The sequence below is a fragment of the Podarcis tiliguerta genome (assembly GCF_965153285.1).
Source record: "Podarcis tiliguerta genome assembly, chromosome: 16".
Classification (NCBI taxonomy): Eukaryota; Metazoa; Chordata; class Lepidosauria; order Squamata; family Lacertidae; genus Podarcis; species Podarcis tiliguerta.
This window is the reverse complement of record NC_139549.1, coordinates 3,177,246-3,202,553: the sequence shown is the minus strand read 5'-3', so window position 1 is coordinate 3,202,553 and position 25,308 is coordinate 3,177,246. Positions and strand designations below refer to the sequence as shown.

General features: G+C 46.8%; 2 protein-coding genes and 1 long non-coding RNA gene across 7 annotated transcripts in view; 2 read left to right on the top strand and 1 right to left on the bottom strand.

Annotated features, from left to right (window-relative positions):
• CGN (cingulin) overlaps positions 1-13,917 on the top strand; it is a 71,906-nt gene extending 57,989 nt beyond the window's left edge. For all 3 annotated transcript variants that reach the window (XM_083416429.1, XM_083416428.1, XM_083416430.1), the window contains exons 17-21: positions 277-360; positions 5,916-6,034; positions 6,680-6,788; positions 9,314-9,477; positions 10,757-13,917. In XM_083416429.1, coding sequence (XP_083272555.1) covers positions 277-360; positions 5,916-6,034; positions 6,680-6,788; positions 9,314-9,477; positions 10,757-10,898 — 618 coding nt within the window. In that variant the 3' untranslated portion in view covers positions 10,899-13,917. The remainder of the gene's footprint in view (positions 1-276; positions 361-5,915; positions 6,035-6,679; positions 6,789-9,313; positions 9,478-10,756) is intronic.
• Positions 1-25,308, bottom strand: part of LOC310666273 — a 113,483-nt gene that overhangs the window by 42,796 nt on the left and 45,379 nt on the right. The window lies entirely within an intron of this gene.
• Positions 24,965-25,308, top strand: part of TUFT1 (tuftelin 1) — a 58,048-nt gene continuing 57,704 nt past the window's right edge. Inside the window, exon 1 of one of the 2 annotated variants that reach the window (XM_083416684.1) lies at positions 24,965-25,140. In XM_083416684.1, coding sequence (XP_083272810.1) covers positions 25,024-25,140 — 117 coding nt within the window. In that variant the 5' untranslated portion in view covers positions 24,965-25,023. The remainder of the gene's footprint in view (positions 25,141-25,308) is intronic. The other variant, XM_083416683.1, reaches the window with a different exon arrangement.

The window sequence follows — 25,308 nt, the reverse complement described above, 5'->3', positions numbered from 1 at the left end:
AGAATTCAGCCTGTTGAGTTGTAAGGCCTCTAATCATTGTCTTCTGCTAACAACCCCGTCCCCTATCAAAACCTTATGCTTTTGATCTATGGGCTGTTTTTAAAGTGAGGCTGCATTTTAACCTGTATTTTAAATTGGGGTTTTTCCCCCCTATTATGATTTTACTGTGATTTTACTGGTGTTAGCTACCCTGATCCCGGAGAAGAAGGGGTATAAATTATTATTATTATTATTATTATTATTATTATTATTATTATTATCTCTGTCTCCCTCCAGATCGACCAGCTGCGGGCGGAACTCCTTCAAGAGCGCTCCGTGAGGCAAGACCTGGAGTGTGATAAGATCTCGCTGGAAAGACAGGTGAGGCTGCCTCTGGCGTGTTCAGTCAGGTCTGCATCTTCTCTTTGCCGACTCAGCGATCAGAGGCCGCTGGGATCCTCCCACTTTCCTCCTCCCACTGCCACCGCATATGATTTTCAAGTTGTACAGATAATAACCGGCTGATTCCTCTCCCCCACCACCCAAAGGATGGAGAGTCCACAGCTTCCAGAAGGAGTCCATTCCACTGCCAAACAGCTCTTTCTGCTAGATGGTTCCTCCTGATGTTCAGATGGAATCTCCTTTCTTGGAACTTGAAGTCATGGATTCGAGTCCTACCCTCCAGAGCAGGAGAAAACAAGCTTGCTCCATCTTCCATGCAGTGGCCCTTGAGATATTTGAAGATGGTTCTCATATCTCCTCTTTCTCGGGCTAAACATACCCAGCTCCTTCAACTGTTCCTCATCAGGCTTGGTTTCCGGGCCCTTGATCATCTTGATTGCCCTCCTCTGCACACCTTCCAGCTTGTCAACATCCTTCTTAAATTGTGGTGCCCAGAACTGGACACAGGATTCCAGGTGTGCTCTGATCTCTGGGAATTGTAGCTCTGTGAAGGGGGAACAGAGATCTCCTATGAACTCTCAGCACCCTTGTTGTTTAGTCGTTTAGTCGTGTCCGACTCTTCGTGACCCCCTGGACCAGCGCACGCCAGGCACTCCTGTCTTCCACTGCCTCCTGCAGTTTGGTCAAACTCATGCTGGTAGCTTCGAGAACACTGTCCCACCATCTTGTCCTCTGTCGTCCCCTTCTCCTTGTGCCCTCCATCTTTCCCAACATCAGGGTCTTTTCCAGGGAGTCTTCTCTTCTCCTGAGGTGGCCAAAGTCTTGGAGCCTCAGCTTCAGGATCTGTCCTTCCAGTGAGCACTCAGGGCTGATTTCCTTCAGAATGGAGAGGTTTGATCTTCTTGCAGTCCATGGGACTCTCAAGAGTCTCCTCCAGCACCAGAATTCAAAAGCATCAATTCTTCGGCGATCAGCCTTCTTGGTGGTCCAGCTCTCACTTCCATACATCACTCCTGGAGGGACTCTGACTTCCCTTGATCTGGACTCTACACTTCTGTTGATGCAGCCTAGAATAGCATTGGCCTTTATTGCTGCTGCATCACACGGTTGACTCATGTTAAGCTTCTGGTCTGCTTAGACCCCCAGAAGCTTATAATGTTGGTGACTTGGGGCTAGTTTATTTATTGATTTTGATTTTAAATCCGGCATCTTTTTATCCAGCCCATGTCTCACCCTAAGACGATATTCCGGCTATTGTTCCTTCTGTTTCTAATCCTTCTGAGTCCCAAGTTCACAACAGAAATAGAGAATTCTTTGCCTACCGCTTCAAATAATTTTGGTAGGGCCAGATGGTGGAAGGGAGATAAAATCCAAACTAAATTGGAATGGCAGGCGAAGTCCTTTGAATATGTAGAATTGGCAAAGATGACAGGGGAAATTACGAATCAAACAAACCAAGAGTTTAGTAAAGAACGGGATTTATTCAAATTATATTGTTCTCAGATAAAATCTCTGACATGTTTTGAATAACTTCTGCAATGATATTTTCTACCATGAATACGAACAATTAACGATAAGTTAAAAAATATGCAGTCAACAAGGCAATGATGGACCCATATTGAGGATGAGCGAAGTCACAAGTTATGGAATAATTTTATGATTTGTATGTGAGGTGATTTGCTTTCTCTTCTTTTTGTTCTTTTGTTGTGGAGGGATTTAATGCTTAAAATAAAGATTAGAATTCAAAAATAAAATAAAATAGGCAGCTGTGGTTTGCTAGGAGACCCCTCTCTCCCTATTCCCCCTCACAGAGCTGAAATTCCCAGAGTGGTTTAATATTTGCCCCCCCCCAACTGGCATTCGGACGGTGGAAGGCAGTTCAGGCTCTGTTCGAAGCGGGTTTGGACCTGGAAACTTCCCCAGCAGCCTCTTTCCCCACCAGATCTGCCTTCTGCGCCGGCAGGAGCCCTGCCTGTCTGGGCCTGTAGCAGTTGGGGGGGGTGGGGGGGGTGATGAGACAGGTTATGTAATTTGCACCATTTCAAAATCCAACCCCCCCTGAGACATTTCAATGAACGAGCTGCTGTTGCCGTGCAATTAACGAGGGTGAAAACAGCCCCGGCGACACTCTGCTTGGACGCCGGCCACGTGCGGCTCAGAGCATTCCCTGTAGAGACCTTTATTGTAGAATTGTAGAAGGGACCCCACAAGGTCATTCAGACCAACCCCCTGCAATTGCCCTTTGCAAACAGACTTTCCTCTTGTATGATCACCCTCTCCCAGGCCCCCAGGTTCAGGAGAAGCCGAGGTACGTCTTGCCTCTGTGTGTGTGTGAAACCTGCTTCTTTCACAACAGGGACAGGGCTAGAGCATCTGCGGTCCTCTGGGCGCCGCCGGACTACAACTCCCAGCAACCCCGTTGCCGTTGGCCCCAGGGGCTGCTGGGAGTTGGAGCCCTGGAGAGCCACAGGTTTTAGACTGGCCTATGTGCCATACATTTAGAACACATTATTTCCACCCAGAGAATCCTGGGAACTTGCAAAACTACAGTTCCCAGCACCCTCAAACTATAGTTCCCAACATTCTCTTTTGCTGGGGGGGGGGGAATGGAAGTTTTCTTACAGCGCTGAAAAGCAGCAGTTGTGGGATGGCTCTTGTTTGTTTGTTTTTAAAGCAACAGATCAGAAGCTTTCTTGCATAAACTTCCACTCTGCTCCAGGTTGTATGGGAAGAGACCTGCAGCCGTAGGATTTTATAGCGTTAGTCATGCTCTGAGGAGGCCCATTGACATTAACAGACATGAGTCACTCGACCCATTAGTTTCAAATGGGTCTACTCTTGTGTATGACTAATATTGCCTGCAGAATCCTAGAATTGTGCAGCTGGAAGGAACCTTAAGAGTTATCTAGTCTAGTCCAATCCAGGAATTGCAGCTATCAGCAAAGTTTTGTTTTTAAGCTGGTGCATTTGAGCCAAAGTATGAAAAAGTTGCAAGGGGTGCGGCTGGGTGCTTTCGATCCCTTTCCTTCCCAGGAATTTCGCTGGATTTTTAAATTGCATTTATTAAACCAACCCCCCTCACACCGAGAGATCCGTGGATGGTGGAAACACAGCGATGAACTTAAGCAACATCAGTTAAAACCACATTAGATAGTAAAAACCAAATTGGTGGCAGGCATCGCATTCTCTGAACTGCCTTCTCCACCCTTTATGAGAGTCCCAGGGGCCAAGGAAAGGGGTCTGGGGGCCACATTCACACCTGGGCCTTTAAAAAAAGACATTGCAGGGGGTTCAGCTAGAGTTCCTCCAGACTCTGTAATTCTGCTATTCTATGTGAGGAATAAAACTGAATTTGGGGAGCAAGGAAGGGGATATTTGAGCCTGTTTCTCGCAGCCCCGTTTTCTCGCACTCGGTGCCCTCCTCACCACAGATGTTCTTCGTCCCCAGGGAAGGAAGACAAGCACGTGAACAGGCTCGTGCCTCGTTAGGCCCTTAATTGGGCCAAATGACCAAACGCTTACTAATTAACGCATTACATTACTCCTCGTCTTAAGCAGCAACAGGACCGGTTTGTTTCGAAACATTGCAGAGCGGTGAGCAAGCCTCTGAGCTCAGCAGAGCGCTTCTTCATTTCTGGATGTTCGTGATAAACGGAAAGGGAGGGCTCGCCCGGAGAGGCGTTCTGTGGAACACGGAAGCTTGCCTTATGCGGTGTCAATTTTTGCAGTGGGTCCTCATTTTGCTGCAGTTGATTTAGGATTATTATTCATATTACCATTTCCCTAATAGTCCAGCCTGCCTGCCTCCCTGCTATCCTTTTGTGGAGTTTTGGCCCCAAACTCAGGTTGCTTTGCAGCCTGAAAGAAAACCTCTTTCGGATAGGCCTCTGCGTTTTTCTTGGCCGGCATGAGGACTAGCCTCTTTCTTCTTCCCCTTTTGTTTTGTTTAAACAAAACCCGGATTTCTAAGGGATTTGGCAGAGGTCTCTCTGGGCTGCGCTTCCCTGTCTGTGCTACTGTTTGGGAGCTGTGGCAGAAAACATGTTTGAACACAGATGAGATAGAACAGGAGCTCTTTTTTTGCATTCCTCCTGAGGCATTGCGCTCTCTCTCTCTCTCTCTCTCTCTCTCTTTCTCTCTCTCTCTCTCTCTCTCTTTCTTTCTTTCATAAAGAAAGGCAGCGAAACAGGGCCTCCCACCATCACACAGCTTGGCTGCACTGCAAAGCAAGGGAAAAGCAATTATTACTGTTATGTAACTCTGCTAATCAAAATTCCTGCTTTCTGAAGCGGGGAGGGGAACTTTGTTCAGCCCGGCCCAGGACGTTACATAACCCTGTGCAGCCGGGGTTTGTGTTTTTGTGTGTGTGTGTTTGTTCTCCATCTTGTTGCTCATAACGCCAAGTTGCTGACTCAGCCAGAAGCCACCTGAAAGAGGCTCCCCCCCCCCCCAATTTTTTTTTATTGATTTTCGCATTTATCATGTAAAAAGAAAAACGTTACAAAAATACACAACTTCAAATTCCTAATTTCATTACATTAATAACTGACTTCCTCAAATCCCCTCTAACTGAATTTCATTATATCACCTGTTTAACAGTTCTCCAAATTCTTATTTCTAATAATATTAACCTCTTTCATTTAACTTCTTCTCCTTTATTAATATTGAAATCCAAAATAATTACTAACACATATTCATATTCTACCCCTAAGCCTATTTGTTACTTCCAGGAATTTTCTATTTATCTTACATTACAATATTTAGCTAGGTATTCTTTGAATTTCTTCCAGTCCTCTTCTTTCTGGTCGCAGATTCTTCCAGTCAGATCGGCCAGCTCCGAAAAGTCCAGCATCTTCATCTGCCATTGGTATCTCTTGCGATTTCCAGTTTTTGGCTAGTAAAAGTCTTGCCGCTGTGGAGGCATACGAAAACAATCTACCATCTTTTTGGGGGCGATTCCAATCCTATTATTCCAGGTAGAAAGGCTTCTGGTTTCTTAATCCTTCAAGAGGCTTTTAATAAAACTATTGGTCCAACGAAGATCAGATCGCTGTTCTCTCCAGTCCTTTTCTGCCCCACTTTCACGCAAAGACCTTCTAAAAGGCTGGTCCCCTCATCTCAAAAAGGATATTGTAGAGAGTGTTTTGCCGGAGCAAATGTGGCAATCCTAGCCACAGGAGTCCCTTCCAGATTGTTATGTGCTGAAGTTCTGACCCTGGGCCAGCAGGGGGATACTGTAGATAGTTTTCACTCAGGTCCACATATGCAAATAAGGGATTGAAAGTTATGTTCAGTGATTGGATAGTTACAGAAAGTGGTTACTGTTGCATTCTAGTGGAGCTCTATATAAGCAGGCTGGCTGAACCCTTCAGTTCAGTTCTGTTCTGGCCTGTGAATAAACAAGAGCTGTTTGAAGAATCGCTGTGTCGTCTGATACGTTCACCCACAACTTAACACAGGTCATGGAGGAACTTGTCCCCGGCCGCTGGTCATTTCCCCTCTAAACCTCCCTGCTTCCAAATCTCTCTTTCCAGAACAAAGACTTGAAAAGCCGCCTCGCCAGCAGCGAAGTTCTCCAGAAACCCAGCGCCAACGTCTCCCAGCTTGAATCGCGCATTCAAGAGCTTCAGGACAAACTCCAGGCTGCAGAGGGGTAGGTCGCGGAGAGGCAGTGTGGGGTAGCGGTCAGAGTGTAATAGGGGAAACCGGGGTTCGGGTACCCTGCTCAGTGATTAATAATAATAATAATAATAATTAATAATAATAATAATAATAATAATAATAATAATAATAATAATAATAATATTTATACCCCGCCCTTCCTGGTTCAAAAACCGGGCTCAGGGCGGCTAACAACCAGTGCATGCCAGGCCCTTCTGTCTTCCACTGCCTCCCGCAGTTTGGTCAAACTCATGCTGGTAGCTTCAAGAACACTGTCCCACCACCTCGTCCTCTGTCATCCCCTTGTGCCCTCCATCTTTCCCAACATCAGGGTCTTTTCCAGGGAGTCTTCTCTTCTCATGAGGTGGCCAAAGTCTTGGAGCCTCAGCTTCACGATCTGTCCTTCCAGGGAGCACTCAGGGCTGATTTCCTTCAGAATGGATCAGTTTGATCTTCTTGCAGTTCATGGGACTCTCCAGAGTCTCCTCCAGCAGCAGAATTCACCTCCATGTTTTGCTGGAAATGTCCCCTGCCTGAAGCTCTGGACAGCCGCTGCCGCTCAGTGCAGACAGTGCTGAGTTCAGTGACCGGACTCGTCAGAAATCAGCTCCCCCCTTTTTCTTCCCTGTCGCCGCAGGGAGAAGAGCGTCCTGGTCTCCTCAAACCGGAAGCTGGAGCGGAAGGTCAAGGAGCTGACCATCCAGATTGATGACGAGAGACAGCATGTCAATGACCAGAAGGACCAGGTGAGCTAGGGTGGGGTGGGCTGGAGGGCTCAGAAGACCCCCAAAGGCATCTCCAGGCAGGGCTCTAAAAAGATGTCCCTCTCTGAAATCTTGGGCCACCACAACCAGCCTTTGTTGTTGTTTTTTTAAAAAATACATTTTTATTAGACAATTTCAACATAACAAATTATCAATCCAAAATCCAATTACATTATTTTCTCCCCTCTCTGGTTTCTTTGCACATATTGTTCTCTGCATATTATAAAATGGTCCCCATCCTTGCCTTATCTATCATGTATTCAACTGTAATAAATTTGTGGGTGTTTATTCAAAACCTGCCAAGGAGTCCAGATCTTTTCGTTGTCTTTTTAGATAATTTGTAAAAAGTTCTTCCTTGAAGTCACGATTGTCCTTATCATGCAGTTTGTATGTCAATTTAGCCAATTCCGCATAGCTCATCAGTTTTTCTTGCCACTGTTCTTTCGTTGGGATTTCCTCATTCTTCCATCGCAAGACTCTTGCCGCTGTTGTAGCATACATAAATAAGTTCTTTATTTTTCTTGGCAGGTCTTGTCCTACAATTCCTAACAAAAATAGTTCTGGGGTTTTTTTTTACAAATGGCATTTTAAACATTTTTTTCCCAGTTCATTATACAGTGGTGCCTCGCAAGATGAAATTAATTCGTTCTGCGAGTTTTTTCGTCTTGTGAATTTTTCATCTTGCGAAGCACGATTTCCCATAGGAATGCATTGACGGTTTTAAGAAAAAGGCGCAAGACGTTTTCGTCTTGCGAAGCAAGCCCATAGGGAAATTCGTCTTGCGAAGCAACTCAAAAAACAAAAACCTCTTTCGTCTTGTGAGTTTTTCGTCTTGCGAGGCATTCGTCTTGTGAGGTACCACTGTATATCATTTCCCAAAAACTTTTAACTTCTCTACATTCCCACCACATATGATAAAAAGTACCTTCTTTTTCTTTACATTTCCAGCATATATTTGACCCGGTTTTATACATTTTTGCTATTTGTACTGGTGTGATATACCATCTATACATCATTTTCATGTAGTTTTCTTTCAGAAGAGAACAACCAGCTTTTGTTGACAGTATGGAGCCAGGTGGACCTGAGAGCCTGGCTCTGTTCGAGGCAGCTTCCTCTGCTTAAAACCAGAACCTTGAGGACTAGAGCCTTACTTTTACTTTTACAGGGAGGGTCCAAGCTTGCGGGGTACAGAGCTTTGCACACAGATAGTCCCAGCTGCGTCTCCTGAGTTCTTTTTGCCTGGTTGCCACTTATTTATCTTTTTCCTGCTGGGTTGTATTTACAACAGCATAAAACAAAATGCTAAAATTGTTGGTCTGAAATGCTACTAAAAATAGGTGTTAAAAATATTACCAAAATCAACTTTAGCTAAGAAAGAGAAAAAAAATATGTGCACCTTCTCCGTGTCTCGATAGGCTTGCCTTTTTTAAAAGAATAATATTTTTATTAGGTTTTACGACAAATTTTAACATATTCACTGCTGATAATATAATCACATAAGTTTCAAAACTTAAACAAAAATGTTTCGAGGGGACGCTGAAAAGAGTTCAATGAAAATAATAATAATAATGATTTTTTTAAAAAGAGTTCAGTGAAGGCTGCCTCCCTGGTGTCCATTGGCGGGGAGTTCCAAAGGGCAGGTTCTGCTGCACTGGAAGGTTTATTTTTTAAAATAAAGATGTTTATTGAAATTTCAACATACTACAAAAAGAAAAAGAAAAAAGAAAATACAAAGTAAAAACAGTTAAAAACAGATCAGTTTTTCCATATCTTATCTTTCATTTGCTTGTTTCCCTGACCTCCTCACACCTCCCCTTCTTGTATTCCAGTTCAATTGGTTAATTCAACAAATCCTTTCCCTCTTTGATTTTATCTTAATCTTTTATCTTAATATATTGTAGCTTTAGATTATCACCTGTTAACAATCCATTTTTACATATTCCTTTATAACATTGCTGCTAAAACCCACTTAACTTCATTCCAACATCATTCTAACATTCATTAATTTTGCAGTATTTCTGTAAATAGTCTTTAAATTTCTTCCAATCTTCTTCCACTGACTCTTCTCCCTGGTCTCGGATTCTGCCAGTCATTTCCGCCAATTCCATATAGTCCATCACCTTCATCTCCCATTCTTCCAGAGTGGGTAGTTCTTGTGTCTTCCAATACTTCGCAATAAGTATTCTTGCTGCTCTTGTAGCATACATAAAGAAAGTTCTAGCCTTCTTTAACACCAATTGGCCAACCATGCCCAGGAGAAATGCCTCTGGTTTCTTCAGGAAGGTATATTTAAATACCTTTTTCATTTCATTATAAATCATCTTCCAGAAGGCCTTAATCAGTGAAATGTTGCACTGGAAGGTTTCAAGGGGAAAGACCCTGCTGTATGATGATTCCACTCCTTACGGGGGGTTTAAATTAGCCAGCATGTATTTATGCCAGGGCATCCCAGATCTCCCTGCTGCTACCCCCGAGTCAAACTGAGCAGGCCTTTCTTCCTCCCATAGCTAAGCTTGCGGGTCAAGGCGCTGAAGAGGCAAGTGGACGAGGCCGAAGAGGAGATCGAGCGGCTGGAAGCTGCGCGCAAGAAGGCCCTGCGGGAGCTGGAGGAACAACATGAGACCAATGAGCAGCTCCAGAGCCGCGTCAAGTCCCTGGAGAAGGACCTCTGGTAAGGAGGGCGGACCCTTTGAGGGTCCTGAAGAAACTGGTCTTGCTTTGGGGGCCTCTCCTGGTCTGCCCCGCAGAGGACCTTAAGGTCCATGAACAACCATAGTTTAGAGGCCCTAAGGAAGTCAGACTATCCTCCACCAGGGCCAGGGCCTTCTCAGTGGTGGCGCCGACCTGGTGGGACGCTCTGTCCCATGAGACCAGGACCCTGCAGGATTTAACCTCCTTCCGCCGGTCCTGTAAGACAGAGCTATTCCACCTGGCCTTTAATTTGAATTCAGCCTGATCTTTTATTTCCCTTCTCTTCCCTCCCCCTCCCCTTTTATGAAGATCACCTGCTCTGAGACCCCACAGCTAATTCTCCCCTGGTCTCCTCGCTCGCCCAAGTAGGACCAATTCAGCCAGCTAGCCCTGGGGATTATCTAATGCTTATTAGATGGATTTCCCCTAAATTGATTTCTGAATTTTATTGTTATTCATAGTTTTTATACTGTATATTATGCTGCTTTTATAATTAAGTGTTTTAAATTTGTTGGTAGCTGCCCTGAGCCCAGTTTTTGAACCGGGAAGGGTGGGGTATAAATAAATAAAATATTATTATTAATATTATTATTCTCTTTGGGGCGTCCGGTTGGCCTCTGCAAGAACAGGTTCCTGGACTAGATAGACCCCCCTTTAGCCTGACCCAGCTGTGTGGCCCTTCTGACGTACCTATGGAACCTGCAGCCCCAGTGGCAGTCTACCTCAATTCCCAGGTTCTTAGGGGCACACGGCCACTATGAAAACAGGCTGTGGGGCCCGAACAGAAATTTCATGACAATTGGAATAAATATTTGACTTATCTTGGAACAAATTTTCAGACGACACTGGCGGGGCTGAATTAACTCTAACAGTAAATGATACAGGATTAAAACGATAAAATACGTGAATACAAATTTACCTGATACTTACCAAAAGTGTGGAAGGAAGTCTAAGGCTCGGCGGAGCCTAAAATAATTTTGTGTTGTATTTTTGATTTGTTGATTTGATGTGATACGCGCAAGTTATGGTATAAATTTTGTATTTGTTCTTATGTATAAATGAGCAATATTAATAAAAATTTACTTGCAAAAAAGAAAAGAAAAGAAAAGAAAACAGGCTGTGGGGCCCTCATGCGTCCCCTTTGCCCTAACCCAGCTGCATGATGTTCTCATTTTTTTAAAAAAAAATACCCTATGCACCTTGCTGTCCCTAAGAGAATGAGAATCTGCCCCCTGAGCTTTCTCTCCCTTCTCCACCAGGCGCAAGGCAGCCCGGTCCACAGCCGAGTCGTCCCTGAAGGACGACCACCTGAGCTCCGATGAGGAGTTTGACAGCGCCTACGGCCCGTCCTCCATCGCCTCGCTTCTGACGGAAGGGAACCTCCAGACCAGCTCCTGTTAGCATCTTCCGGCCGACCCATTTGCGGATCCCGCCGGAACGCCTGAACTTCTAAAACACTTCGAAACCCGTCTGAAGTGCCGTCCTCGCGTTTGCCGGTCCCTGGCGAAGCAGCCGGAAGATTCTCCTCCCTGAAATGTTGTGTGCCTGAAGATGGAAACGGACCTCTTTATCGAAGTGAAGGATATATTTTTATGTTTATTCTTTCTTTGCTTGCTATGGGGCAGCGAGAGGCCGGTCGTAAAACGGAAACGATGACAGTTAGAACTTTCTCTCTCTCTTTTTAAACCCCCCTCGATCTGGTTCTCAGGGCAACTGGTGAATGATTAAGAAATAGAATCTTCCAGTTTTTTGCTTTTTCTATACCAAAATTTTAATTTTCTGCATATGTATGTGTACATAGATATATAGAGATATATATATATAGGGCCTGTGTATGTATGTCAATTTTGCATGCGTTCCAAATTTGGATGTGCAATAATGTTTCATGGAGGGATCTGGGGAGATAGTGGAATGTGTCTTGGGAGGGGGGGAGACCTAGAGCTGCCCCCCCCCCTTTGTGGTACATGTATATATGGGTCTGCAGAAAACAGATCCTCAGGTGGCCTTAACTACTGATCGCTGTGCCCTTGAGCCTCCCATTGAGTCTTCAAGAGCAGGCGCTTGGGATGGGAAGAGACGACTTGTGATTTTTCCCACTGGGCAGCTATCTCAGCTCATAGATTTTTCTCGCCACCGAGACCCTCAAAGCCGACCCCTGCTTCATCTGTGGACATCTGCCCTGCTCCCCTTTCCGGAATTTCCCTTTCACGTCCTCGGAAAACCCTCTCCTAAATGCGTCACCGTCTCGCCCAGGAAGTGAAAATGAATCTTTAGGCAACGGGATTCTGAAACGTCGTTTGGGATTTGGCTGGGACGGCAACACAAGCGACGGCCTTGACGCAGAAATTGGGCAAGCAGCCATTGAAACGACGATGGTGAGGTCAATAGGACTTGCCTCCGTTTTAAGCTTGTTGCTGACTGGAGCAGCGTAAATTAGAACCAGCTTGTGTTACCACCAGCCCGGGTAACCAGCCGCCGTTTCGCAGAACTGGGGCTCTGTTCCGAACCGTTCCCAAAATGTCGGTCCTTTCATTTCGCAGGGAGAGAGGATCTGGCTGGGGCCGTCAAGCGATGGTAGCCAACTTGGCGCCCTGCAAACAGCTCTTTGTCACCTCTGACCTTGGCCATCCCGGCCGGGGCTGATGGGAGTTGTAGGCCCATCTGGAGGGAACCGCATTCCCAGTTTCCATCAGTGAGCCACCATTCCTGGGCTTTCTCTTCAAGGTGTTTTGGGTTCTGCGTTGGGAACGAGGCCAAGACTAAGCCTGAGGAACCCCTTCCAGGGATGGTGAACCTCTGAATGATGTTTGACTCCAGTTGCCATCAGCCAGGACCGACCCTGCTGGATGGTGGCCGTGCCAGATGACCTTCTTGGCTGCTGATGAGCGCATGAAATCTGCCGTCTCCAGCATTGAAATTTTAAAGAGAGGAAAATCTCTGTGGTCTTCTGAATGAGGGTTGGGGAGCCAGGTTTTCCTGGACTTCCCATCAGCCCCAAATGACGGAAGTCGTGAGTTCAGCGAGATCTGGAGAAGCCATGTGTCCCCGTTCCCTATTTGTATATAAACTATGTCCCATCGTGGGGTTTTCCGCTCCTGATTCCAAAAGCAACAGCAAACCCAGACTCTGGTCTCGCAACCCTATCGGGTCGGCCAGTTCTGAAGATATTCTTCCCGGATCCATGCTGCAAGTTTCCTCTGTCAGGGGGACGGGAGAACAGCAATAGCTCTTTTTTCTGGTTGCCGTTTGGAGCCCTCGCTTGGCTAAGACGCTACCTAACAGCCGAGGGTACGATATTTCCCCCGCTGCAACCACTGGCTCTGTCGGAGGCACCGCACGCAATCCTTCGCGTGCGACTGTCGGCGCGTTTGCAAAACGCACACCCCTCTGCCCCTTTTCTTCCCGGGCCGATCGCTGTGCCATGTCTTCAGTTGGGGCGTGGCGAAGGAGTACCATGAGCACCGAACTCCGTGGAAGAACGCCTCCGGGACAATTTGGGGATTTGTGGACTTGGGAAAACTCTGCTTCGCACAAGACTGGGCGTTGGAGGATGCAACTGTTGTCGCTCAGCAGAATATGGCTGTGTTATCAAACCTTAGTAAGGGCTGCTTTTTCCACCCTGTCCCCTTAACACAGTGCGTGGGGAACCTCTGACCCACAGGCCAGGTGTAGATGTGGCCTGGCGTGGATCTCAGTTTAGCCTCCGAGGCTGTTTCCGCCCCAAACCGCAACCACCTGTGACATCAGGTGTGGGGCACGTCGATGTGGCGAGGTCGGCTGCGCAGGAGAGTTCCTTGTAGGGGGATCTTGATTGCACAGCCAATCTATGGGGTGGGGAGGCTCAGCCGCCACACAGCCGCCTTCCCCGTGAGGCAGACGGGACTGCGCAGCCGCTTCCTGCAGAAAGCGCTTTTGCCAGACCTCGAGAAAGGCCAAGTTTAGATATCACAAAGGGCTTTGCGCTCCCCAAACTCAGCCAGGCGCCTGGGAAGCACTGCACAAGGAGCTTTTGATGGGTTGGGTGTGACTGCCCACCTGTCAAAGCCCGACATCAGGGGAATTGACAGGAGCATTGCCCCACCCGTATGTCGGAGCTGGTCTGCTGGGCCAAAAGAATTCCCTACGCCCTCTTTAACAGTACCCAGGTGCCCCAATTTAACCTCTCCAGGCCTTGCACCAAGTGCCTTATCATGGATGTGTCCCAGAAGGGCTCACTCTTTATGTACTTGTTTCACGCAGGAACCGACTGGGTGTGCCATGCTTGGAATGGCACCGTCAAAGGCATGATGCGCACCTCTGCCTTTTATACTTCTGCATACACATGGGCCGGCCTCGAGGTCTTGCTAGGTCCCATCTTTGCTTGCCTTGTGGCTCCCCCTCTCAAAAGCGGGCGCTGTGCCGTCATCGTCACAACGGCGCTGAAACAGGGATTTCAACACGACTTTAAAGTGCTGGTTCCTGGCTGGCTGCCCTGTTTTGCACTGAAACGAGCCCTGCTTAAAGGGCTGTGCATTTTGCGGGGAGGGGAAATTACACCTTCGGCAGGAAAAAAAAGTGAGGCAGGATCGTATCCCCCACCCCTAGCTGGTACCACCCTGCCCACAACTATTTTGGCAGTCTCTGGAGGCTCATCCCTTCTGCCGGCACAAGTCTTCCAAATGCACCGTGGATCAGAGGGGAGATCTTAGCCTCTTTGCTGCAGTGGTTGCAGAAACATCCAAGAGGTTTTACTGGGTGTGTTGCCGAAAACACACAAGGCATCTGGTCCTCAAGAAACTCGACTGCATTGCAGCCAGCATCAAAAGCAGAGCGACCATCTTATTTGTGGAAGATTGCTCCCCTTTCCCCCTCTACTGCTCGACCAATATCTCGGCTGCTGGCTTCCCTGTATTTTTTTCCTGCTCATTCCTCCCTCCACCTGCCCCCAAATGCAGCAAGACATCAGCTTTGCCAGAACATTGACCGGTTGCACAAGCTCGGTGGGTCTTGGAGAAAGAGGCCGCTGAGCCGTTGTGCTCATGTTTTCCACTCCCTGTTTGACTTATGACACGTTTTCGATCTACAGATTCCATTCCCAGCTGGTGGGTTTTTTGTTTTGGAAGTATTCTCATGCAAATGTCTTTGAACCGATGTTTCCTCAAATCTTTCTCTGGAGAGCTTCTGTTTCTATTTCGTTGACACCGTCCATGTCTTTGAGCTATAGTCATGGCAAATCAGGGTGGGGATAATGTCTTGTTTGTTCCCCACAACCCTCAATACGGCTTTGGACTGCGGAAGTCGCTGGGCGTCAGGAATTCGGTGGAATGAGTTGATCTGCAGTGTCCACCGGCAGCTGGAGCAATACAGAGCCTTGAAATCAACCTCCTGTGTTGTCAAATTTAGCCATTACATTGTAGATCAGGTGTGGAGACAGTTTGACCATCCAAAAGTGTACAATCCACATCATCCCAGGCCATCCTCACTAAGACTAACGGGAGTTTGGGAACATCTGGCGGGCCAAAGGTGTGGCAGATCTTTGAAATGTCATTTGGCCGAGATGGAAAAAAAACTCCTCTTTCTTGTTTTCATTCCTTTTATCCAGCTTCTGGGCTCAGATGAGTTTCCCCTTTGCCTTTCCCTCTCTTGAAGGTTGCATGAAGTGATTCAGACCGGTAATCGTCTTGTGAAGGGGTCCGCAGGTTGCCAACTACCCGCTCAGATTTACGGAGAGCAAAAAAAGGAGTAGGCATCTTCAGGCCTCGAGTCGCCATAACAAAATAAACCGCCCGGTTGTACCGGTTCTACCTTCTGGGTACATGAAAACCCAATCTGGGTCATTTGTTTAGAGATTAAGCGTTTGGTAGCAGGCGCCGCTGCGTCCGTCAGGGCAAGATGGACGGAGTTTTGTTGGAACCCGGTTCTCAGAACTGGATGTCTTGAAAACGCTCCCTTGTTTTGGACGCCCCCCCCCCCCCCCAGCCTGCCCCGTTCAGTTTCCCTGGGGCAAAACCTGAGGGTGAGGTTTTTATACCTAGGTCTTTGGAGCTGTGATTCTTTCTCTCTCTCGTTCTTTTTTAAACAGTAATGCAATAATTTAGAAGCGTGTATATTTGGGGGAGGGAGAAAAACCTGATCAAAGAGGCTTGTTTCGTAACGAGGGTTCCCTCGTCCCCAGCACAGTGGATTTGTACAGTTTTAAATGGCTGCTATAATATACGATCTGGGCTGGTTTTTATTATTTGTAATTTTTGATTTCCCTCCAGATTTATTTTCCTTTAATAAAGAACAAAAAAAAAAAACCCACACCACAACCGTGTACATTGATTTTTTCTCCAAAAAACCTCCCTAAAGTCCTATACGAATTGGACTTTCTGACCACCACCCCACCCCCTAAATTGGTGTGTGGTAAAGGCCTTGGGTGAATCTATCCTTTCATCATTAAAATGCCTGATTATAACGGTTTAAATTAAAACATTTAAAGAAAAGTTTAAAAAAATAAAATTAAATCTTCTCTTCTCATGAGGTGGCCAAAGTCTTGGAGCCTCAGCTTCAGGATCTGTCCTTCCAGTGAGCACTCAGGGCTGATTTCCTTCAGAATGGATGCGTTTGATCTTCTTGCAGTCCATGGGACTCTCAAGAGTCTCCTCCAGCACCATAATTCAAAAGCGTCAATTCTTCGGCGATCAGCCTTCTTTATGGTCCAGCTCTCACTTCCATACATCACTACTGGGAAAACCATAGCTTTTACTATACGGACCTTTGTCGGCAAGGTGATGTCTCTGCTTTTGCCTAGCAGTTGTACAATGGTAAGCAATGAATTGCCCCTCCCACTTTTGCCTCTGGCCCCGCCCACCTCAGGAAGCAAACTTCTGCACCCTTGTCGTCGGCGCTATAACTCACCTGGGCCACCAGGAAGTCCCAATATTTGCGACGTGTCACTTGAACCCAGGCCCACGCAGAGCAGTTCTGCAACCTGGTGCATCTCAGTCCAAACGCATTTTGCTGGGGAAATGTCACTGAGATTTGTTGCATAACTCAAAAGAGTGAAGGGAGTTTGCTGGAGAACTGGGCTGGGTGCCTAGAAATGGGTTTCCGGCACGCCCTGAAATTGAATCCTCCTCTTGTGGCCTACATATTGAGCAAAGCTGGGGGAAGCCTGTCTGATAAGCTGATAAGTTTCCCACACCCTCCTGGTGATTATTCTTCCCAGTCCTTTAAAGGAGCAGAACTCCACCCTGTGGTGTGTGGCTCCGGCCTTTGGGAACTTAGGAAGCTGTCTTGTATGCAGTCAGATCATTCATTCATTCGTAGTTGTCAACTTACAGATTTGAAAATAAGGGACCAGCAGCCTCGAAAATAAGGGATCAGCAGCCAAAATAAGGGATTTTCCAGCACAGGTATGTTCAGCTTCTGAGCCCCTCGGACCCAAAGGCAGAAAGCCCAGCCAGCAGCCAAACGAAGCCTCAAGCGGTGGTTCCCACAGCGCAGCAACCCGGCAAAGGGGACGCAGCAAGGAAAACCACCATCACCTCTCCGCTGGGAAGTGCTGAGCAAAGGCAAGTCCCCAGGCAACACGGCCGATTTGATCTGCACAAGGCATGCAAGCTCTACCCCCCAGTCGTTCTTAGACTCCTTATTGGGTGAGCAACGCAGCCAAGCAACACAGTTGGAGCCTCCCTCCTCCCTGGCCGGCAGGGAGGGAGAGGAGAGGAGCTGCTTCCTTTGAAACCTGGGAAATTTACGGGACATCATCAATAAGGGACAGCAGCGGGACACGGTGCTGGGATAAGGGAGTTTCCCGCCAAATAAGGGACGGTTGACAGCTATGAACAGATCACGTTCTCAACCCAAGCGTCCACTGTATTGAGAAGCAAAGCGGCTAGTAAGCCTGATCTATTTTAAAGGAAATAAACTGTTGCAGCAGGGTCCCCTCTCACCACACGCAGGAGGGAGGAGAACCCTGAACAATGGTGTGCCAGCATCTATAAAGATTTTTGAAACTGCCCACCCTGTAGCCCAAGACCACCCCCAAAAAACATCATACCTGCATCGCAGAAGGAGGCGGTCTACAGCAGAAATTTGAGAGTGTTGCTTCTCTCCCGTCTGCCAGGATCCCTGATAATGCCTTACTTGATTGCATTTTCTGGGTAGCCTGACCATTCCTTTGAAATGGTAAATACTTTAGTTCCTGAATCTCTTATGTATATTGATAGTTTGCTCAGCTTAACAGATACTTACCATACTGTATCTGAAAAGGGAGGTATAAGCCCCTAGAGTCAAAAGACAATAGGAAAGCTTTTCTCATTTCCTTCCTCCTTGCAGAGAAAATTTTGAAGTCAATTTGGGAGAGTTGATTGCTTCAGGATTGCTCTCAGGCACTATGCTTATGCATGTGTGTTTGCCTTGAACATTTATTCTGTATTTGAGACCTTCAAATTCTTATAGCAATACCCATTGTATTCGATATTCAATCTTGAGTTATTTAACCACTTCACGATCGCTTCTTTTGTTTCTTAGATTGTGTTTTATGGTGCAGCAAATTGAATTCTATCAGCGATTTGCATTCTGTACAGGACAATTTCTAGAAAATGAAAGAGGCAATTATAAGGCAATTAAGAACCATCCAGCGTCGCTTAGCACGGCCCATTAACAATGGCTACAATAAGCAGGGAAATCATTAAGGGGTCTGCCAATAACCTCAGTCATTTCCCAAAGCTTTAAAATACGCACTAAGATGCTGGCAAATCATCATGAGGACTTTGAACATTGCAAGCTGGTGCAGATAAGTCTCAAACTGCAGATGGCAGCCGAAATTGACAGATTTGTCCATTCCTAAGCCGTCCTCCTTTTTTAAAAAATCAAATCCATAGCACTGGGCATATTTTTTTAAAAAATATTTTATTAGTTGAATATAAGAACAACATGTCTGTGTATGAATAGGGTGAGACTGTGAGCTGGCTCAGGAACTAAGTATTTATCATTACAAAAGACTGGCCAGGCTCCCCAGGTAATCCAATCAAGGGACCATTAACAGGTAACCTGCCAGACACGAGGTAAACAGCACACTCAGATTTCTGTTGTAGACCGCCCTTTCTGTGATGTAGGTATGTTTCTGGGGGTGGTCTGGAGTTTGAGGGTAGGCAATTCCAAAAGTCTATATAGGGGAGGACACACCTTTGTTCTGGGTCTTCCTCCTTTCCTGCGTGTGAAGGGGGCACCCTGTTGCAACAGTTCAATAAAGATCAGGTTTACGAGCTGCTTTGCTTCTCAATATTCTCTGGTTGGCCTCTTATTTTCTCCGACCGACGGAGAACCTGCAAAGGACTCTATAAGGGCCCTTGTGTTCCCCACAAGGGAATAAGGGCAGATTTTTGTTTATTACATTATAAATGCTGAACTCTGAACCGACAGCATGCTAGGAGCTGTCCAGAACGGGTGTCACCTCATCTGTTCTGCTCAGGCTCTTCTTAGCCCAGGGAAACAAATTTCAACCAGGTCGTTGTTTTGCTGGGTTTACAAGGGAGGCTTGGTGGCGGGACATCTGCCTGGCATGCAGAATGTGCTGTGCTTCCGACAGAAACCAGTCCTTTGTTCAGAATCTTGACGACTAGGGAATTGTGTCGTTTTTAGGGGAAGAGCTCAGTGGCAGGACACCTGCTTGGCAGGCAGAAGGTCCCAGATTTGATCCTCGATGGCCTCTGCAGGTAAGGTCGGGAATGTCTCCTGTCTGAAACCCTGGAGGACTGCTTCCTGTCAGTGTGGACACCCCAAAGGTGACTGCATGCCGGGGTCTGGCTTGGGAAAAGCGGCTTCATCACTAAGTCAGGCCTGCGGGTTGTGCTGACATTAGCAGGTGAGAATATTCACCTCCTTCATTTCCCGGTTCTCAAAGAAGGATTGGGGCTGCTGCTGCAAAGCACAAGAGCGTGCTGGGTGTGTGAGTGTGTGTTGTTTTTCCTTGGTCAGTTGGCAACCCAAGAAGGGAAGATGCACCAACAAGGCTGATATCAGATTCCTCGCAGCTCCAGTTTATCAACTTTCTCCCAAATGCGAAAGTTGGGGCTTTGCAAAAACCCACCTTTGGAACAAAAAACGGTTGATCAAAACGCCACACCCTTTGGCAGAGTAGCCGTGAATTTTCCAAGGCAGGCGGAACTCCATGCCACATGAAAGCATCCCCTGTCACCCAGAGGCACAAGTGCAACTCAGATGAACAGCCAGCATCTGAGGCGCCTTCCAGAAGCTCACGGCTTAGTCAACAGCCTTTGGGAAGGAATCCAAAAAAAGTATGACTAATCTCCTCCGCTTTTTAACACAAATGGAGGCAAGCAAGGTACATACTTTGGGAAGTGAGTCCGTGGCGCAGAGCCCTGAAGAGACCCGCTGAGGGCATCCTGCTCAGATGCAAAGCTTCACCGGTGGGATTTCTGACTGTAACACTCCGATACAAAACTTCTTTGAATTCCATAGGGAATGTCTGCGCATCCTCAGAGGCACTCTTTGTCATGAGGTTCGTTTACTACAGATGACACTTCTCACACACTGAATGGGCTTAAGGGCCGAGTGAGGATTTGAATCTGGGTCTCGCTGAGCCTACCTTGAGATGCTAAACCAGGAGATGGGATCCTGATAGCCTCAGCCTCCCCCAACCCCTGCGAAGTATCTATGGTTTATTTTAAACTATAAGTGCCATGGAAAAAAATAGACAATTGAACATTTCCCCCCCCCTTTTCTTTGTAAAGGTTTCTCTGCTTTCATGTTATTTCTATTGGCTTTTTAGTGAAAATGCCTATTATATAACGTTACCAAACATAAATTGAATATAACAAGAAATAAACACACACACACACACACAAGTTTCCACTTTTTAATTTTGATTCTATGTTGTTTAAAAATAAAAACAATTTAAAAAAAGAAAGAAATACAAAAACGAAGCCGCCTCAGGCTTATTTCAAAGGGCCGGTTTGGACCTTGGGCAAGAGTGCCCTGTGACCTCCCAGGGAAGAAAGGAAAGAGTGAAAAAGGATTCTCCTAGAAAGAAGAGCTTGGCAGTGTAATAAGAATTTTAAGGTCTTAGATATATATAATAAATGTTCATAAATGTACCAAGCAAACACTTAAATAAATATATAAACCACGTGTCTGGAGCAGCACAGCAATACAGTCCTGAAACCATTTTGACTCCCAAGCTGACCAAATGTTTCTCTGCAAGGAGGGAGGAGGTGAAAAAAAAAATCCTTGTTACAGGAATTTAATCACCATGGGCAGACTACCAGGAAAGGCAATCAGATAAGGCATTATCAGATAACCTGACAGATAGGAAAAACAACAACACACTCAAATTTCTGTTGTAGACCGCCTTTTCTGTGATGTATGTATGATGTATGGAGGGGTGGTCTTGAGCTCCAGGGCAGGGAATTTAAAATTTAAAATAAGGGCAGGCACACCTTTGTTCTGGGTCCTCCTCCTTTCCTGCGTGTGAGGGGAGCACCCAGTTGCAACAGATCAATAAAGATCAAGCTTACTAGCTGCTTTGCTTCTCAATATTCTCTGGTTGGCCTCTGTTCTTTTCTCCTACCAATAGGAAACCCATGTAAGGACTCTATACAGGCTCTTGGGTACCCCATAAGGGGGGGAAAGGGCAGATTTTGTTTACCACAGCAAGCAGAGCAAGAAGAGAAAAGCAGGATATGAAAAGAGAGAGAACGCAGATGAGCTTTGTGCCTCGAGTCTTCTGGCCTCCTTGTTGTGATCCTGTAAACAGCACCTTTGGCCAGAGGTTGCGTGTCTGCCAGGTGATTCACAGGGCAAAAATGATCCACTCAGCCATCTGCGGCGATGGAGCCTCTCTGAGACGGCAAAGGAATCGCTCTGTAATTGGACGCCTGGGTTTGCAGAACTCGCCTCCCTCCTGCTCAGGTGTGACATCATACCTGCGGCGAGACGGAAAACATGACCATGTTGGGTATAGAGAAAGGGCAAGCTCCTTAGGATGGAGGAGCCAGCGAGGTTTGCTCTGATCTTCCCTAATTTATGCAACAGTTCCACGTAGCTTTAACTCAGGGGTAAGCAAACTTTTTCAGCAGGGGGCCGGTCCCCTTGTCCCTCAGACCTTGTGGGGGGCCGGACTATATTTTGAAAAAAATAATAAATGAATTCCTATGCCCCACAAATAACCCAGAGATGCATTTTAAATAAAAGGACACATTCTACTCATGTAAAAACACACTGATTCCCAGACCGTCCGCAGGCCAGATTTACAAGGAGATTGGGCCAGATCCGGCCCCCAGACCTTAGTTTGCCTACCCATGCTTTAGGTTCTCATTCATAACCACTCATATTTCTAGGTGAAAAACAGAGAGAGAGAGAGAAATTCACACCAGGCCAGAATGAATATTTTTATTCATCCATTCAAAGCATTTTTTAACCCGCTGTTCACTGCTGGAAAAGCCTTCCAGGTCAGCTTGGAAGCATGAAGGAATAAGAGAGACACGGCACAAAAGGAAAAGCGATTGGGAGGGAGGAGGAAAAAGCAACGTGGTGCAGCAGCGGCAGCAGCACGCAGGCCCATTTTACATCTGTGGAATGCCGAGGCTCAGCGCTCGCCTACAGTTCGAGCCGAGTCAAGAAAGGATTTCTGGTCTACTGAGATAGACTCTGCAGCCTGCTGGCAATCTACCAATTTCCCAGTAGCTGATCCTTTGCACCCCAGAAGCTGCTTCCCTCAGGAGAAGGAAAGCGGCTTTGCTACATCTCAAATATCTAAAATCTGCCGAACCGGCCCCAGTTATCAGCTGCTGGGGTAAGTGGCAAACTGTGGGCTGGGCTGGGCGCTGCTTGTGTTTGCCCAGCTGGTCAGGACAAAGTTCACATCTAATTTTTGCAGGTGCCCTTCGCTCAAATTTCGCTGAGTTTCCTTAGGAGGGGCCGCCAACCAGAGATCATTGCCTACCTTTCCAGGTAGAAGGTTCCAGGGAGTTATGCACACCTTTTCCTGCCTGCCCTTCTGCTTCATCCGGTGGCTGATCTTTTGTATTTCTAAGAGCAAGCTGTCTTGCATAAGGATAGAATCACAGAATCTTAGTTAGAAGGGGTCCCAGGGGTCATCCAGTCCAACCCCCTGCAATGCAGAAATCTCAGTGAAAGCATCCATGACTGACGGCCGTCCAACCTTTGCTTAAAAACATCCAAGGAAGGAATGTTGTAAACAAAATAATCTACCCTTTTCCCCTTATGGGGTACCCAAGAGCCCGTATAGAGTCCTTATGTGGTTTCCCTATTGGTAGGAGAAAATAACAGAGGCCAACCAGAGAATATTGTGAAGCAAAGCAGCTCGTAAGCCAGATCTTTATTGATCTGTTGCAACAGGGGGCTCCCCTCACACGCCGGAAAGGAGGAGGACCCCGAACAACGTCTAGACGTTTTAAATTCCCTGCCCTGGAGCTCAAGACCACCCCACCATACATCATACATACATCACAGAAGGGGTGTAACCCAAGACCACCCCCCCCACATACCTACATCACAGAAAAGGCGGTCTACAGCAGAAATCTGAACGCATTTTTCCTGTCTGCCAGGTTATCTGCCTTTCCTGATTGCCTTTCCTGATAGTCTGTCACCCATTAAAATGCTGATTACTCAATTCCTGAGACAGTGGGAAGGCTCCCTGACCCCACTCCCTCCTTGCAGAGAAAACATTTGGTCAGTTTGGGAATCAAAAATGGTTTCAGGTCGGTCTTCCTCTGCTGATCTATGTACTTGCTTGGTTGGTACATTTATGAACATTTATTATATATCTAAGGACGCGGGTGGCACTGTGGGTTAAACCACAGAGCCTAGGACTTGCCGATCAGAAGGTCGGCGGTTTGAATCCCCACGACGGGGTGAGCTCCCGTTGCTCGGTCCCTGCTCCTGCCAACCTAGCAGTTCAAAAGCACGTCAAAGTGCAAGTAGATAAATAGGTACCCCTCTGGCGGGAAGATAAACGGCGTTTCCGTGCGCTGCTCTGGTTCGCCAGAAGTGGCTTAGTCATGCTGGCCACATGACCCGGAAGTTGTATGCCGGCTCCCTCGGCCAGTAAAGCGAGATGAGCTCCGCAACCCCAGAGTCGGCCACGACTGGACCTAATGGTCAGGGATCCTTTTACCTTTAAAAGAGGATTGGATGTATTAATTAACGGAGGTTACCAGAACTTCCACAGCCAAAGGCAGCAGTGCGTTTGAATACCAGTCGCTGGAAACCATAGGAGGAGAAAGAGTTCGAATCCTGCTGGTTCCCCACAGGCCTCTGGTTGGCCAAGGTGAGAATCAGAAGCTGAACTGGTTGGGCCCCCTTTGGCCCGATTTGGCAGGCTTTCCTTGTGTTCTTAATCCTGGGAACTGTAGTTTCCCCATGGGCAGATCTACAGTTCCCAGCACCCTTAAAAAACAACAACACATTGATTGCACAAAACTGGAAGACTGGAGAAATACCAACTAAAGAACAACGGCAATAGAAGTTGATGAACTATGCAGAACTGGCAAAAAATGACAGATAGACTAAGAGAAAAAGACAACAGAGACTTTGAAAAAGATTGGGAACCATTCATATTATATTTGCAGGAACAAAGAAAGTCAATAGACTTGATGGCAGGATTTAAATAAACATCCACATTACCAGCATCAGAAAATGTTTAGAAGATGGTGAAATAGGATGGTGTATTTACTTTTATTTCTATGTTTTTAGGTTTGATGTTATGTCTAGTATACCTGAAGGAGCGTCTCCACGCCCAACGTTCAGCCTGGACACTGAGGTCCAGCACTGAGGGCCTTCTGGCGGTTCCCTCCCTGCGAGAAGCCAAGTTACAGGGAACCAGGCAGAGGGCCTTCTCGGTAGTGGCACCCGCCCTGTGGAACGCCCCCCCACCAGATGTCAAAGAGAAAAATAACTACCAAACCTTTAGAAGAAGCCCTGTTTAGGGAAGCTTTTAATGTTTAATAGGTTATTGTATTTTAGTGTTTTGTTGGAAGCCGCACAGAGTGGCTGGGGAAACCCAACCAGATGGGCAGGGTAGAAATAAATTATTATTATTATTATTATTATTATTATTATTATTATTATTATTATCTTTTTCTGTTGAGAGATAGCAAAGCGGGTGAAAGGAGAAACCAGAAGCCGAAGTTTGGGGAAATCTTGGAGGGGAGAGAAGGAGGAATATATAGTAAATGTTAAGAATTTGAGATGTATGTAGTGAATGAAAAAGAAAAATGAATAATTTAAAACAACAACAACAAGACATTCCCACGGGAGAATGTGCTTTAATTCTGTCGCTGTGCATGCAGCCTCCCTGATGAGTTGGAAGACTTCCTTCGTCTTGGGCCTCCATGATGTAATTTCGAGGGAATGTGACAATTAGGAGGAGGAGGAGCAGCCCAAGGGAAAGATGGAAGGAACGCCTCTCTCAGCCGAGCTGGAGGTCAGACCGGCTCCTCAGCTCAGGCAGGTGAGGAGGAGAAGAAGAAGAAGGAGAGGGTTGTTGTCGACAGATGCTCCGAGCCGAAAAGGCACTATGGCCTCCTGGAACCGTCCCAGGAGGCTCTCCATGCCGGCCGGAGGGGTAGGGAGAAGCTGGCTGCCCCCTCATCTCTGGGGTCCAGAGGAGGAGAGGAGGGTCTTCTGCCCCCAGGTGAGTCTCTGAAGGGGAAGGGGCTTCCCGCAGAGTCTGCTTGGTGACCTGGGTTGGCAACTGGCGGACCTTGTGCCAAATTTGTCCCAGGAAGGATGGATGAACTGGATTGGCAACGTTTTGGAAAATGCATTTGATCCCCACAAAAAGATATGGGAATTGTCGTTT